Source organism: Geotrypetes seraphini, chromosome 1 (genome assembly GCF_902459505.1).
Source record: "Geotrypetes seraphini chromosome 1, aGeoSer1.1, whole genome shotgun sequence".
Lineage (NCBI taxonomy): Eukaryota > Metazoa > Chordata > Amphibia > Gymnophiona > Dermophiidae > Geotrypetes > Geotrypetes seraphini.
Window position 1 is genome coordinate 59,776,499 of NC_047084.1, and position 17,780 is coordinate 59,794,278.

Genomic DNA, 17,780 nt, shown 5'->3' on the forward strand with positions numbered 1-17,780 from the left:
TAAACTATGTCGCTTCCTGAAAGATTCCAGTATATATCTGAAAAAGCAAAAGTTGTAGCACAACCATGACGCATCAACCACTCCAACAAGCAAGCAGTGGCACATGCTAACCTGCACATACCAAAGAAAAACCAATTTGGATATGAATTAGAAAATTGGGGGGGGGGGTTTGTTTTAATTTTCCAGCAACTGAAAGAACATAGAACGCACCCATGATACCCGGCGAGATCTTCCAGAGTAGGATTGCAGAAATGGTTTGCTGACTGAAAATTATCAGGTTAATTCTCTTCTTAGTGTCAGCTCTCTGTTCTGCACAAATGGGATGTACCAAAGTAAATCTAATAAGGAGGGGAAGGCAAAGCCCCCCTGAATGACAGCCCTACCAAGTACAAATGGGCTCTGGTGAGCATGTTCAACCTGTAACACCTGACAAATGAAGCGACAACCATGTCACCACTCTAAAAGTATCCTCCAGTGACACCACCCAGGCCTCTGCCCAAGATGCATCCTGAGTCCTGGTACAATGGGCCATCAGTCCCTGAGGAATTGGCCTATTTCTGCTGATGTAGGTGAATTCAATAACTGCCTTAAATTTTTATTTTTTTACAGAACTCAAAGCTGCAGTAGCAGCAGAAACAAGCTCTATTCCCTACAGGAAAGAGCTGACAGACTAACAAAAACCAAAAAGAAGCCACAGGGTTGCAGAGGAACATGGGGGTATGGAACACACTCCATACCCTCGGGCAAGGTCCCAGGGGACTGAGCCCGAAGCCACAACCAGTAGCACTATCAAATGTGAACTGGGAGCTGCAAAACTAAGCTCCATGCTCAACTAGGAACAGAGCCTAAGAGCAGCCCTTAGGCTCAACCATGCTCTGTGGTCGTGACCAGCAAAGCAGAGAGCTAGGCTAGGGATACATGAGCACAAAACAGCAACTTATTGCCTGCTAAAGGTAGAGAAATATGCAGGAATCTTCCAGGGAGCAGCACTGCTTATCCAGCAATGACACTGGTAGAATTCAGTCTTTTCTCTACCTCCACCTGCTGGTAGGAATGGATAATCCATTTGAGCAGAACAGTGAGATGATGCTAAGACCTTTTTATGTAGCTTGCTTACTAATGAACGTCCATGGTGCAGAAGCACACACGGCTGTTTAATTATGAATTCTGCAGCAAGTGGACATATGTTCCAAGCGAAGGAAAAGGAAAAACTTCCTGAAATCCTGCAAGTTAGTACTTCAGATCTTTATTAATAATCTGAGTTTTTGTGTAAAACACCTTTCTGGTCCATGAAAGGACCACTCAATGAAATTTACAATAGATACCCAAAATTATAAATACACAAATGAAAGATTCAAAACATTCAAAAAACAACTTTCTGAATAAAATGATGAAAATGCATTACATGTTGGGAGGAGAGTATAATTGTTTTAGATCATAAGGACTGTAATAGGTTATAACACTATTGCCATGCCAGGCACTACATACAAATTTATCTCATGCCTATTCATTGTTGATATCCTGAAAACCTGAATGACTGGGTATGTCCCAAAGACTGGGTTGAGCAGGGGCAGCAGAACACCTTTTTGTTTGGGGAGACCAAGCTCTGCCCCTAGCCCACCCATGCTCCACCCCCAGCTCCAGCATCCTTCCCTAATTTTGAACCCTTCTCCATAGTCTCCAGCATATGTCTTCCTTCCCCAACGGTCTCTAGCACTCCTCTCTCTCCCCATTTTAATCCAGTGTCTAGTCCCTCTCTCCCCCCATTTTCATCTATAGTCTTCTTTATCTCCATCCTACATCTGGCCCATCTCTCTCCCCAGTTCCATCCAGTGTGTGCATTTTCTCTCTTCCATGTCATCCAGTCTACCCCCTTAACCCTTTCTATCTAGAATGTGTTCCCTCTCTCCCCTTTCACCTACCCCCCAATCCAGCTGTTTTAGATCAACAGTTACAGTGGCGGCAAAAACAAATAAAAGCAGATGAGGGAACTGCACTGCTCTTGCTTGCAGCTGCTAGCTCTGCCCCTCCGACATCATTTCCTGTTCCGGGATAGGATCGGCAGCCGCAAGCAAGAACTGTGCAACCTAGCAATCTTTTCTTCATTTTGCCACTGCTGCTCAAACAGCTGTGGCGTACTGGAGGAAGTTGGAAGAATTCTGGAAACCTTCTGCCTAGGGGGTTGAGAATCCCTGCTCAAGTCTTTTGCTAATTTTTTTCTTTAAGAACATTTCAAAGATCTATAAAGATCTCTCTCTGTCTCTATTACAAAAGACTGATGGCCCCTGAATACAATCTAAAGAGTTCCTTAAAAGCTTTAAAACCTTGACTATTTTCTCTATGAACAAAATTCTGGCCTCCATGAACCCCTGAATTTCAATGAGATCCTTGATTTAGTTAGTTTAGTAAGAACCACACATTACTTCTGTTCAATGGACTAATACAAGTCTAACCCAAGATACTTTTTCTGATTCCTGGATAAGAATGAAATCACTGATCAAGAAACCTGACCTGGAAAATGTTTCTTATTATATGCCAGTTTACAACTATCCATTTGTCTCCAAAATTACAGAGAATATAGGGCCCAAATCACACCTGCCCGACCCGTGACCGATCCATGTCCGATCGAATTCAGGAAAAATATTCAAATGGGGGCAATCGGAGGCACGCCCCCCCCCCATCCGCCGACACAGATCGCGATTCCAACGCTTGCGCAGAACATCTACTTTGCCTGAGGTTAGTGAGGGTCGCAAACCGATCGGTACACGATCAGTTTGCTTAGTGAATCTAGCCCATGGTTTCTCAACAGCATTCTGATTTTTCAAACAAGGTCAACAACATTACATCCCCAACAGTTTAGACTCCACCCAGCTCAACACAATTAGCAGCAGTGACCTTAGCTAATGAGATCAATTTAAAACAAGGCAGAAAACCTATTCTCATTCTTTTAGATATGATTGCTGTATTTGTTCTTATTGATGATCATCATTTATTCATTCATCATCTAGAGATGGGGTAGGCAATTCCGGTCCTCGAGAGCTGGAGCCAGGTCAGGTATTCAGGATATCCACAATGAATATGTATGAGATGGATTTGCATTCACTGCCTCCTTGAGATGCAAATCTATCTCATGCATATTTATTGTGGATATCATGAAAACCTGACCTGGCTCTGGCTCTCGAGGACCGGAATTGCCTACCCCCCTGATCTAGAGGAAAGAAGGCCTTCAAGGAGGTAGATCTGGACTGGCTTAAGTCATTTTTTTACTAATTGTTCCTTTTTCATGGGATGGAGAAACTCTAAACTTTAAACTTGTGGGATTTCTAAGGGATCTGTTCTAGCTCATACTCTCTTCAATATAATTTAGAGATCTATTAAACCATACCAACACAGAGAACAACAATTAGGAGGAAATTTTTTTCACTCAGAGAATAGTTAAGCTCTGGAACGCGTTGCCAGAGAATGTGGTAAGAGCGGATAGCGTAGCTGGTTTTAAGAAAGGTTTGGAAAAGTTCCTGGAGGAAAAGTCCATAGTCTGTTATTGAGAAAAACTTGGGGGAAGCCACTGCTTGCCCTGTATTGGTAACATGGAATGTTGCTACTCCTTGGGTTTTAGCCAGGTACTAGTGACCTGGATTGGCCAACATGAGAACAGGCTACTGGGCTTGTTGGACCATTGGTCTGACCCAGTAAGGCTATTCTTATGTTCTAATTAGAAGATATCCCTATGTAACACAATTTTTGTTCCTGTGCATTAAGTGTAATTTCCTAATTGCTCAGAATTGTATAGAAAATATCTGTATTTCCATAAAATTTTGCTTTTGTGACCAGAAGAGTCAAATGTTGCAATTTATCTTTTAAAAATGTGAAAAATGCTGAATTTTCATCTTTTCATTCTTATAAAATCACAAAAAGCCACACATGAATCACAATTAACAAGTATTTATATTGAAGTTATTCAAAAATTACTACAGAAGATTTAGAAGTGAGTAGTTTTTCTAGATGTTAAGTCACTTTTAAGAATCAGCCACCAGATGTAGTCTCCCATCATGTTTTCATTATATTATAGTGACGTTCGAAGTCTAGTATATCCTTGTGAAAGCGCTCACCTTATTCCTCTGAGTATTCTTCCATACTCTCCTTTAATGTCTCAAGATGAGCACCAAGGACATGGACTTTAAGAGACATCCTACAGCCCATTTTACTGTAATTCACCAGGTTATCAACCAACTCCATGTAGTTTTCGGCCTTGTGATTGTCCAGGAAGCCCAGAACCACTGCGACAAAGCTGTTCCAAGCTGCATTCTCTTTCCTAGTTAGCTTCTTGGGAAATTCATTACACTCCAGGATCTTCCTTTATCTATGGTTAAGACGAAGACACCAGCTTTGACTTTTGCCTCAGACAAAAGATATTTGAAGGTACTTAAAGGCTGCCAACTCCTTATCTAGAGCTAACAAATTGTTTAATTAGACCCAATTTGATTTGCTATGATGGCATCAGCACCTTACAGGGGCTCCACCATCTGACATTGTTCCTCCTGTCAGAGAACTCTGGGCTAGATTCACTAAGGACAGCGATAGTGTCCTGACCACTTTGCGATCACTTAGCAACCCCAACCCGATTCACTAACCTTACTCCCGATCCGCGCATGCAAATGAGGGGGAACGGCATGCAAATATAGGTAGGCAGTGATTCATTTTAAAAAGTGAGGGACACCAACTGGGCTGGCCGATCAAAAACTAAGCGACTGCTGAGGACCAGTCACTCAGGTCCTTTCCAACTGCCCCGACTCTCCTCTCGACGCCCTTGCTCTCTGCCCCGACTCTCCTCTCGACGCCCTTGCTCTCTGCCCCAACTCTCCTGCCCTTCTCCGCAGTGCGAGCCCATGGTTTTAACCCACGGGTTAAAACCACAGGCTCGCAAAGTAAAAGAGTAAAAAAATAATAAAAATTCAAAAGCTCTTTAAGCATGCGCAGACCATCTACAGGCAAAGAAGATGGTCTGCGCATGCGTCGTGATCACTGTTCAGCGATCTGTGCGGTCGGTTGGGGGCGTGATTCCAACTGCCCCCATTTGCATGCAATAGCACTGTGAATCCGGCGGCTGGAAACCTCACGGATCGGATCAGATTCATGAGGTTAGTGAATCTAGCCCTCTGTCTACTATAGCCTGTCCCACCTTTGGTAGTGTGCCTTTGTGTCCCTGCTGTCCCAAAGGCATAGATAGCAGGGAAACTTAGTAAAACCACCTTGGAAAACCAGTAGCAATGCCATCATTTTGAAGTATCCAATGATCTCCCAGCCATACTCATCACAATGCAAGAAGCCTAGTAAGGTCTTTAGAGCTGTTGTAATCCTCTTTGAAGTGTATTGAGTGAGCCAGTGGTTTCAGTTACGGAGCAGCAAGGCTTTGATGCTCCAGGATTAGCTGTCACTGAAGAGACACCACTCTTTCAGGTTACAGGTGATTCCAGCTGCCTCAGATTGATAACACTATGGCAGAAGCAGAGCCTATCTTGACTGGTGAAGAAGATGGCTAAAATTTGGCAATGCTTCCTCTGATCTGTGACTTGCACACTTTCATTCAAAACGTTCCACTGCTTGAGCCTATACATCAATTTCGGCATTGAACTGACTTGGTGAGACCAAAATCTCTGATTGAGGTCTTTTTGGTTTGGATAGTATGGGTTTCTCTCATCAGCTGCACCACTGATACTGTAAACTGGATCTTTAACGTCTCCCTCACTCTCTGACTTGCTGCTCTCTTCTGAAGATACTCTCTGGAGTATCTTCAGAAGATACTCTCTGGAGAGGATACTCTTCTGAAGATACTCTCTGGAGAAGTGAGTATGGGGAGCTTAAGGCAATGTGTAACAGGGCGAAAGATGAAGGAATGTCCAGATATGTGATTGCCGATGCATGCTTGCCAGTTCAACATTTGGAAGGGTCCACCATAAAGTAGCAGCAGTTGCTTGAGTGGTCGGTAGGTTTCCGTCAAATTCTTGGGATAGCAAACTTCATGGCTCTCTTTTCCCCTCTGTACCATCCTTTAGAAGGATAAAATAAAATTGTGGTAATGAAAACAATACATTTATTTCACCTGTGACTAATGAGTACTAGATTCTTCTAGCATATTTTATATATATTTTCAAACACTGAAATTTTTAAAATGTATTTATTTTTTAAAATTAAACATTCTAAGAAATTTTATAGCAGAAAATTCTGCCATCCTAGTGTGAAACAAAATTGTCTTACCTTCCAGAGTTTTGGCAGTGCTCACATGTTAAGTGAAGTGCCCAAGCATGTCGAAATATATGCCTTGTAGGCATCACACATCTTAACAGATGCTTCTATGGAATACATTTTCCCTTCTGTCTTGATAAATTGGCCGCATACATAGCAAAATGCATCTGCCAGATATTTGCGCCTTAGTAAAAGGGCCCCTAAGTTTACTCAGCTTGGAATCAATCTGGAATGTTCTGCAGAAAAGGTAAATTTCAAAATATCAACGTCCTGGTCACAAAAGCAAAGTTTGCAAGGAATGATAATCATTTTCTATACTGTTGTGGCACAGGAGAAAGAATACGAATTAACCAGGAACAAAAAAGAATTTGTTACACAGTGTATTGGGTACTCACCTATGTGTACTGACTTTCATCCTCAATTCAAGAAGCTTAAATAGCTGCCTTAACATTAATCCAAAATGGCTAAACCTTCATAGATTAAAGTGTAATCTTCCCCTACTAGAATTTAGAAACGTTATCGTTCAGTAGAAGAAACCTGCCTCCAACATTATATTTTGTTAGAATTATGTGTGGGATATATAGAATGAGTGTATTACAGCACAAATGCATAATATGAGTTATATATAGGGTGAATATAGCATAATAAGGTATATATATAGGGTGAAGATATAGTGTGTAAATACTGTACACACAGTCAAAAAGCACTAAATGTAAAAGATATGTAAAAGCATTTATAACACTATAGAAGCTCATGTAAGGAAAACCATCACAGAAATACTAACTCTGTATTGTAGCACCTTTACAGAAGCTCAAGAATTGTAACATCGTTTCAGAAGCTCATATAAACTACTCTGAATTGACTTCCCAGTCATTAGTAGTGGTATAGAAGCTTTCAATAATCAACAATCTCACTCCTGGCTCAAGGGCAAAGCAATTGAATTAGGGGGGATCACTAAATTTTTCAGTTAACTTTAATGACCATGTAGCCATGCAATTATGTTTGCTATGTCCTTTCTTAGAGTCTAAGGACATTCAGCTAGTACTTTACACTCTAGATTTGGACTCTCTTGACAACACAAATGCTTCCCTTTCTGGCATTCTGAATCCATCTCTGGGGCATCTGTACACAACACTTATATTGAATTACTTTTTTCAGACTTCAAATTCCAATAACATGACCTGACTTCTGCTTGCCTATCACCGACTCCCAAGAAGTCATAGACTACAGGCTTGTTATTGGCAGCTTTCTATTAAGGCAGGCTTTAATTTCTTAATTTCTGATAAACAAGAGAGATCATCAAAAGCCATCCTTTTCAGCTTTCCCATCTAAGATTCACTCTGAAAATTCATGGAATATGGCATTCAGCTACAGTCTCCCTTTCATTGGAATTCCTTTCCCCTTCATTTGAACCAAGAATTTAATCTCTCTTTCTACAATATATGCCTTGGACTGAAAAGTTGGCTGTATTCCCAATCCTTCAACTCTAAGTTATTTCCTTCTATTAGAATTCAGATTTTGGAGCTGCCCTTCACAAGGCTCAATAGCGACTCCCAGCCTGATTCAATAAAAGTATTTGAGCTATACCTGGCAGGACTTTGTTATTCTGTTGTGCTATTTGCTCCAATCATCTTTTATGTGACTTTTGTATCCCTTGATAATATTTGTAACTTTTACTAATTGCCGTTTGTTTTCCCTTTACTCCTGCCTTTGCTTTCTGTCCTCTATTACATACATATAGTAAAACCGCTTTGAAAGACGTAATGAAAGCCATTACTGTACAGGTGTTGTTGGATGCGGGGAGAGAATAAGACCAACTAAAGCGTTCAAACTAGAAGAACAGACGCCCAATCTCCGCAACCTACGAAATGAAAGTGAAGTACAATAAAAGGAGAGAACACAATTTGAAGGGAAAATTTGCTTTCATTTTGACCTCCAACCATGCTTACCAGGAGAGTTCAAGCTGGGAGACTTAACATGCAATGTGCAGTATTTTTGGTAAATGTGTAATACTCCTCTTTTCTTTCTTTGAAAAGGGAGAGGCTGGGAAACCCGACTATTGGACAAAGATAGAAAAGCAGGAAAAAAAAACGAAGTGACAAGCTAAATCAGGATATTCCAGAGAAAAACCACACGCCTCCAAAGTACAAAGCCCAGGAGGTGAACTGCCACGCGCCTGAGCCCAGGGAGGAGGGAACAAAAAGCTGGTAGTAACAGTGGAAAGAAGACTAAGTTTTCAGTCATTCGCCGCTATCCCCAAAAGCTCATATGCAGATATAGCTGCACGCTAACACTAATTGGGCGAGAACAATATCAGAGTACAGCAGAATTAACAAGCTTATAATTTTCTCACCAAATTAAACTCCATTTTTAAATTAGTAGGAATATATATTATTATTATTTTACCCCGCTGCAACAAACAAGTCACAGCTTCTCCCCTTTCTTCTACACCCGGCTCCGGCACCTACCGGCACAAATAAACGCAGCGCGAGGGCAGCACTCTTCCGCGCATACGCACCAACAAGGCAAGGTCACAGCTGAGAGAAGCAACCGTTACTTCCGGTTCCGCCGGGATTAATGCGCATGCTCTCTAGTGGTGTCTTCAGGAATGGGTAAAGCGATGTTTCTGAAGGATGGTAGTGGATCGACGTGGTGGTATCGGGCAGGAACCGAATAGATTGGTGATATGGGGGTTTTTTCTCTGGTAGAGCTTTAGGATTTTGACGCTGGAGAGAATTATTGATGTTTTATGGTTCTTCTAGGCTCCAGTATTTACTGCTATGGCTGGGAATGCGCCTTACGTATCGTGCTGTCCTTGCAGACCTGGTAGATGTGCTATAATATATTTGCGAGGAAGGAGGCTAGTTGTAGTTCACTGTGTGAGAAAAAAAATTGCCTTAGAGCATGGCTGTTCTTGTTCACCCGTTCTCAATGTCAGGTACTAAAGCCTACAATACAAAACCCCTTAGCAGAGTTACCCTTACCAGAAGAGAGACTTATTGGGCGGTCCTGGTTTTAAACTTAGATCCCAAAGCAGTGTAGTGTTTGTAGTTCATGGTTCTGTCTGTTGAAATTAGTGCTGCAGGTTACATAATGCACCAGAACGAGGTTGGAAGAAATCCAGGACTAACCAAAAAGTCTCCCTTCTCAAATGGGTAACTTGGTGGCTCTGCCATAGCACAATAACATACACCTCTCGAAATTCAGCTGTTGGCAGTCAACATTTTTCTAGATGATTACATTGCCAGCTATGTTATGCACCAGTATTCAGTGCCAGGCCATGTTTGGGCACTGCTTCTGAATATGTGGGCATATTCCAGGCAGCCTGGTTGCCTGGAGTCTATTCAGGCCTGGTAGATATTCAGCTGGGACCACATAAGTGTTTTTCCTCCCCCCCCCCATCCTTCTCGTATCCCCTTTCACCCCCTTCCTTCTCTCTCCTCTCAAAGTCAGATTCATTTCAGTCCCCCACCCACCCAGGGCCTACCTGCATACCTGGTGGTCTAGTGAGGGGGTCTTTAGGGGCAGGAGAGCAGCCTCCTTGCAGTGCCTTTGTAAAACAGCTGCTGCGACCTAGTGGTAGCTCACAGAACTATGCAAAGTACTGCATTAAATTACAGCAGCCATTTTTCAAAGGTTCCATGAGAGGGCTGTGCTTCTGTTCCCGAAAAACCCAAGCTGAACCACCAGGTATGTAGGTTAGCCCCCTTGGGGGTGGCAGAGAGCGGTGGACTTTTGATGTAGATAGGGGAAATGGAAGCATTCGGGAGGGTGGGGAAAACAAAAGAAAAACACTTATGTGGACCCCAGCCTGATATTCAGCCAGGGCCCGCATAAGATGAGCAGGCAAATTTAAGACACTGTTTGAGCTGTCCTAAATTCACCATTCATTTTATTCCTGCCCCAACTGAATATCGCCAGAGATTGCGTAAGCCTAAAGTTTAAATTCGCCTGCTTCTGCTTTAAAGCGCTAAACGTACTTGCCCCTAAATACATAATTGACCTTTTCTCCTCTGCCAACAGATACAAGAGAAGCTCTCATTCCTACTTCGTTTCCCCCCCAGTTAAAGGTTGTAAACTGAAAAAACACCATGAACACCTTCTTTCACATCAAGCAGCATTGTGGGGTAAAGACCTAGATCAACTGCTTTCGCCCACTACTTATGAGGAATTCAGAAAACGTCTAAAAACTCAACTGTTCCTAAAGTATCTAGACAACTGACCCACTCATCTTCTTTCTCCTCCATAGTGATTCCTCTGTCCTAGTAATCTCTTTCTCCTCAACAACGCATTTCCGGTCCTATTAACTCTCCTCTTCCCCCCTCTTAAATTCAATCAATTTGTACCTCACTTAATCTATTGTAAACTGCATAGAACTTAACAGTATTGCGGTATATAAACTGTTATTATTATTATTATCCTGAGTAAGCACCTACTAAGGGGAAGAAAAACTTCATTGGAGTATCTTATCTGCTGGCATTCATATTTGGGAAAAGGTAAACCTGGGCTTTTGTAGGTTATATCCTTGTCGTTTACTTTTTTTAGTTTAGTACTCTTTTAGCAAAGTCAGTTTTAGACAATAATGTAGCCTTTAGAGCAGGGGTAGGGAACTTCGGTCCTTGAGAGCCGACTGGAATACGACTCTCGAGGACCGGAGTTCCCTAACCCTGCTTTAGAGTCTCTGTTATGGTTTATACCAGTGGTCTCAAACTCATGGCCCAGGGGCCACATGTGGCCCGCCAAGTACAATTTTGAGGACTTCGGTATGTTTATCATAACCGCAAAAGTAAAATAAAACAGTTTCTTGATCATATGTCTCTTTAGCTATAAATTATAATATTATTATTATGACTTAGCTAAAAGGAAAGATTTATAAACTATAATGAGTTTTACCTCATGCAAAATTGTCATTTCTTTAATAAGACATTAACTATTTTTTCTGAGGCCCTCCAAGTACTTACAAATCCAAAATGTGGCCCTGCAGAGGGTTTGAGTTTGAGACCACTGGTTTATATAAATAGGCCCAGATTCTCTAAAAGTGCGTCCCGATTTTAAGCAGCTGTAGGCGTCCTACAGCTGTCTAATCAGCCAATCGGGATGCACGTTTTTTTAAAAAAAATGCTCCCCAGGCAGGCCTGAAGGCGCCTCCGGGAGCCTAGGGAGACCCGCAAGATGCCTAAGCTCGTCTAAGGGCCTTAGGCGGGCCTTAGGCTGAACCTAGGCGGCCCTACGCGTCTCCCTAGTAGATGAGAAGCTTAAAAATGTAGGCCAGCAAAATGCTGGTCTACATTGTAAGTAAACGCGGCCGCTATACTTATCGCGGCAAGGGATCTCTCTGCCGCTATAAGTATAGCGGGCCGTGGCCCCTGACCGATCACTGGCAGGAGGGTGCCCAAACCCTCCTGCCTGAAGACGCACCCCCCCCCCGACACCACCGACCGCCCCCCCCCCCCCGACATTACCGATCCCCGACAATATCGGTCGCTGGCAGGAGGGTGCCAAATCCCTCCTGCCCGAAGACGCACCCCCCCCCGGCGCTAACAACCCCCACTCCACCAAACCTGTTCTTACAGATGGGTCTTGCACGTCGAGCAAGCAGGCACGCCTCGTCGAAATGAGGCGGGCCCGCCCCTTCCCAGCCCATCCCGCCGAAGCCTAAGGTCTGACTGGCCCAGGCTCTAGAAGCCTGGACCAATCAGGCCTTAGGAATAGTGGGTCCGCCCATCCCTACTAAGTCTAAGGTCTGATTGGCCAATCTTAGTAGGGATGGGCGGACCCGCTATTCCTAAGGCCTGATTGGTCCAGGCTTCTAGAGCCTGGGCCAATCAGACCTTAGGCTTCGGTGGGAAGGGGCGGGCCCGCCTCATTTCGACGAGGCGTGCCTGCTTGCTCGACGTGCAAGACCCATCTGTAAGAACAGGTTTGGTGGAGTGGGGGTTGTTAGCGCCGGGGGAGGGGGGTGCATCTTCGGGCAGGAGGGATTGGGCACCCTCCTGCCAGCGACCGATATTGTCGGGGGGGGGGGATCGGTAATGTCGGGGGGGGCGGGCGGTAGTGTCGGGGGGGGTGCGTCTTCGGGCAGAAGGGTTTGGGCACCCTCCTGCCAGTGATCGGTCAGGGGCCACGGCCCGCTATACTTATAGCGGCAGAGAGATCCCTTGCCGCGATAAGTGTAGCGGGCCGTGTCTAATCTAACCCGATTCTCTAACCCGCGTCTGTAACATGGACGCCGGTTACAGAATCGGGGTTTAGTTTAGGCCGATTCTGAATAGGACGCCTCTCCCGGGCGTCCTATACAGAATCAGGGCCTAGGTGTCTTGCGGGCCTCGCCTTCAATATAGGCGGCCTGCCTGGGGAGCATTTTTTTTTTTTTAAAAACGTGCATCCCGATTGGCTGATTAGACAGCTGTAGGACGCCTACAGCTGCCTAAAATCGGGACGCACTTTTAGAGAATCTGGGCCATAGTATTTTAGTCTAGTATTTTTTAGGTTGTATTTCAGAGCATAAGAGAGCATCAGTTTAGATCATAGATAGCAGTTAAGCAGAGCCTCAGTTATTGGCTCTGCTTTCTTTTCTCTTTTCTTTAATCAGATGTGAGTACTTCTTCAACCATAGTATGGCTGGGAAACATCATGTTACCAAAGCTGTTGTCCACGTTACGACTTCTGTCTCTGTGTAGAAAGAAAATGTTACCCAAGTAGAGGGGGTGGTTCCATGTGCAAGATGTCTTCAGCTTGAATCACTCATAAAAGAAAGAAAAGAACTGAGTGAGCAGAGGTGGCAGGTGGCAAGACTGAGAAACATCCCTGAGAGCAAAAGTGCTTCACTAAAAGTGCATCACTAAAATGCTTCATGAGGCATCAAAGATTTCCAGCAGTGAGGAAGAATGGAAGATTAGGTTCTTACTTGTGCTAATCTTAGTTCTTGTAAAAAGAAATATCAGTCTTGACCAGCGGGTGTTTACTCTCTTTTACTACATGTGGGAAGCAGAAACCCGAGGTACAGCTATACGATGGGAGGGATGTTATTGAAGGAGAGTACCCAAGAAAGGGACTTGGGGGTAATGGTGGACATGACAATGAAGCTGACGGCACAGTGTGCAGCGGCCGCTAAGAGAAGCAGAAACCCGAGGTACAGCTATACGATGAGAGGGATGTTATTGAAGGAGAGTATCCAAGAAAGGGACTTGGGGGTAATGGTGGACATGACAATGAAGCCGACGGCACAGTGCGCAGCGGCCTCTAAGAGAGCGAATAGAATGCTAGGTATAATCAAGAAGGGTATTACTACCAGAATGAAAGAAGTTATCCTGCCGTTGTATCGGGCGATGGTGCGTCCGCATCTGGAGTACTGCGTCTAATATTGGTCGCCATACCTTAAGAAGGATATGGCGTTACTCGAGAGGGTTCAGAGGAGAGCGACACGTCTGATAAAAGGTATGGAAAACCTTTCATACGCTGAGATATTGAAGAAATTGGGACTCTTTTCCCTGGAGAAAAGGAGACTTAGAGGGGATATGATAGAGACTTACAAGATCATGAAGGGCATAGAGAGAATGGAGAGGGACAGATTCTTCAAACTTTCGAAAATTAAAGAACAAGAGGGCATTCGGAAAAGTTGAAAGGGGACAGATTCAAAATGAATGCTAGGAAGTTCTTCTTTACCCAACTTGTGGTGGACATCTGGAATACGCTTCCAGAGGGCGTAATAGGGCAGAGTACGGTACTGGGGTTCAAGAAAGGATTGGACAATTTCCTGCTGGAAAAGGGGATAGAGGGGTATAGAGAATTACTGCACATGTCCTGGACCTGTTGGGCTGCCGCGTGAGTGGACTGCTGGGCATGATGGACCTCAGGTCTGACCCAGCGGAGGCATTGCTTATGTTCTTATGAACCTAATTTATATATTCTGCTGCTGCTCCTCCTCTCACTCTGGGCTGTGCTAGATTTCCTCAGTCTGTATCAAAGGAGTAAGTCAGCCTTAGAGTGGGTACAGAAAGGGAGAGGGGACACAGGGATTCTCCCCGAGCACAAGTCTGTTCTGCTCAACAGAAACAGCATTAATTTAAAACATTTTGCAACGCATGACAAGGTGAAATGAAACTTGTGAGCAACCTGCATCAACAATTTGAAAGATACTCAAATTTGCTTTTTTTTTTTTTTTTACATTATTGTAATAAAATTTCTTTTCCTCCCTGACTGTAAGGGAGAGTGGAAGTAATCAAGATTTCTGACCCTCCAGGTATGTCTAAGACAGAAAACAGGCTAACGAACTAACAGGATGGACATCAAGACTGATATTCCTGTTTACAAGAAAGAAAATGAACAAAGGTAAGAACCTAATCTTCCATTCTAGTGCACAGGAATATCAGTCTTGACTAGCAGGATGTACCAAAGCAGTCCTCGGTGCCTAGGGAGGGACAAGTGAGCCTGCTGCCAGCACTGCAGAACCAAACTGCATCCTTTCTGGCTTTTTCATCTACCCTGTAAAAATGTGGAGGTGAGACTACATAGCTGCCCTACAAATTTCTTCAGATGAGATAGCTTGGCTTCCACCCAGGACAATGATGCCTCTCTGGTGGAATGTGCATTTACTCCCATGGAAGACTGTTTTCCACTCCTGATATTAGCCAAAGAAATTGCCAGACAAGTCCATCTTGAAATTGCCTTTGATGCCAAACGTCCCCATTGTGCATCCAGAAGCACAAAGAGATGATTCAACAGGAGAAACTCGTTTGTCATCTCTAAATAGCGAAGAAGAACTCTTCAGACTTCCAGGCATTTTAGGATCTTGTCTTTCTTCTTTGTTCCAGAGGGCAAAAAGGCGAGGAGATGCACTTCCTGGATTATGTGAAAATTAGAAACTACCTTTGGTAAGAAGGAAGGTGCTGTTGAAGTGAGACACCAGTCTCTGAAATCTTGAGGAAGGGTTCCCTGCAGGACAGAGTCTGCAATTCCGATACCCTGATGAATGAGGTTACAGCCACTAAAAACACGGTCTTGACTGATAAGTCCATGAGCAAGGCCTCCTCCAAAGGCTGATAGAAAGCCGAGTTAGTGCTTGCAGGATGAGATTAAGATTCCATGACGGAAAAGGCTGGCACACGGGAGGGCGAAGATGCAGTGCTCCTTTGAAAAACCTCAGTGAGAAGCCAGGGTTCACTGTGTGGTCTGCCTTCTAAAGCAAGAAAGGCCTACTATTTGTACCTTGAGTGAACCCACTGCAAGGCCTATATCGAGCCCTTCCTGAAGAAAGGCTAAGACCTTGACAATTGGGGCCTTGGTCGGATCTATGTGTCTGACTGCACTGGCTCTGGAAATGTTTCCAAACCTTCATATAGGCTGCCAAAGTGGACTGCTTCTTAGATTTTAGCAGAGTGGTTTTCACCAAATCTGAATAGCCTTTGCACACTAAGGCTTCGTGCTCAAGAGCCAAGCCATAAGGCCAAAGCAATCTGGATCTTCCAGGGCAATGGGACCTTGCAAGAAGAGTCCCAGATGACAAGGAAGCCTGAACCGCTTGCCCCTCTGTAGAAGCACTAGGTCTGCGTACCACGGCCATTTCAAACAGTTTGGGGTAACCAGAATTACCCCTTCTAGGTCCTTATCTTTCAGAGGATTTTTCTATCATTGGTCATGGGGTGAAACAGAAGCTCTGCTTGAGGCCAGGGCTAGACCAGAGCATCCAGGCCATCACTGCTTGGCTCGTATCTATGACTGAAGAACTGAGTTGTCTTCTTGTTGCTAGCTGGTGCCATGAGATCAAATGGTGGTTGCCCCCAGTGCTGTAGAATGCTATTAAAGGCCTCCTGAGACACAGACCATTCCCTGAGACTCAGGAAATCCACTTGCACATAGTCCACTCCAGCTACATGTACTACCGAAAGAGCCAATAGATGGACCTCAGCCCATCGGAACAGCATTTGCGCCTCCAATCTCAGCAATGCACTCCTGGTGTCTCCCTGCCAGTTGACAGCTATAGCTGTGGCATTGTCTGAGAAGACATGGACCATCTTACCCTCCAAGATAGTCCCCAGTGCATGAAGGACTAACCTGATCGCTTCCCCTCCAAGAGGTTGATTGAGCAACCCATTTGCAAAGATTTTCACCGGCCCTGTAGTGGTCGCCCTTGGTAATGGGCTCCCCAGCCAAAAAGGCTGGTATCTGTCGGCAAGATCTCCCACATGGATATGCGCAGAGGCATTCCCTAGGATAAGGACTGTGGCTTCAGCCACCAGTCCATGCTGTGCAGAACTGTTTGTCCAAAGCAGCGCTACATTCAACGCATCCAATTGCAGGGACCACTGGGAGAGCAGCGCCACCTGTAGAGGATGTATATGTGCATCCTGTAGAGGGTGTAAATTCGTTCTTGGTGTACTACATCTATCGTTGCCACCATGGACCCTAGCAAATAAAGATAATGCCATCGGAGCTGGCCTGTCCTTTATTGCCAGAATCTGACACCTGAGCTTTGCCCTGCGCGCTTCTGAAAGAAAGACCCCATTCCGATCCGTATTGAACAGTATTCCCAGATGTTCCAAGGACTGTGTCAGAGCCAAGTGACTCTTTCTGAAGTTTATCACCCAGCCTAGGCTCTGCAGAAGCTGAACCAATTAGGCCACTGCTGTTTTTCACTCTGTCTCAGATAGCACCATGATTAGCCATCATCCAAGTGAGGGTGCACCTTTTATTCCCTCCTTGCGGAGGTGATTTTAACAACTTTGAACAGTTTAGTGTCATCTGCAGATTTAAACACCTCACTCATAGTTCCAATTTCTAGATCATTTATAAATATGTTTAATAGCACCAATCCCAGTACAAATCCCTGTAGTACTCCACTATTTACCCCCCCCCCCTCCATTGAGAAATATAGCCATTTAACCCTACCCTTTGTTTTCTGTCCAATAACCAATTCCTAATCCACAACAAAACATTGCCTCCTATCCCATGACTCTAGTTTTCTCAGGAGCCTCATGAGGAAGATACACCATGTCAACTGGCTCTCCTTTATTCACATCTTCAAAGAAATGCAGCAAATTGGTGAGGTAAGACCTCTCTTGACTGAACCCATGCTGACTCTGACCCATTAAACCATGTTTGTTTAGGTGTTCCATAATTTTATTTTTTGTAATGGTTTCAACCTAACCTCAAGCTTTATAACCAGGCTTATTTAACTTGACATTTGAAGGACTGGCAATTCAGTTCCCAGGAGTATACATCCCTAGGATTGGAAAGGGAGTTCTGACCTCCTGATGCTTTAATTATTTGTTGCACATGCCTGGTAAATAGTTGACCTTGAAAGTTGAAGCACAATTGTTTGCTGAAATTCTTTAGAGAAACTTGGCAGGGACTGGTTCATTTGTGGGGAGGCAGTCCAAAGATTCAATCAGTTCCCCATTTGGGGTAATACAGACTTTGAGCCTTGGATAGATTGTATGCTTTGCCTTAGTAAAACATTTTTTACAGGAGAATTGTATTAAAATCTGAGGGGAGGGGCAGATCTTCAACAAATTTTGCCAAAAGGGCAGGGTAATTAT

The 17,780-nt window shown here is 44.1% G+C and overlaps 1 protein-coding gene across 1 annotated transcript in view; it reads left to right on the forward strand.

The window, feature by feature from the left end:
* The first annotated feature begins 8,836 nt into the window (after nt 1–8,836).
* Nucleotides 8,837–17,780, forward strand: part of PAIP1 (poly(A) binding protein interacting protein 1) — a 190,961-nt gene continuing 182,017 nt past the window's right edge. Inside the window, exon 1 of the mRNA XM_033931761.1 lies at nt 8,837–8,855. Coding sequence (XP_033787652.1) covers nt 8,852–8,855 — 4 coding nt within the window. The 5' untranslated portion in view covers nt 8,837–8,851. The remainder of the gene's footprint in view (nt 8,856–17,780) is intronic.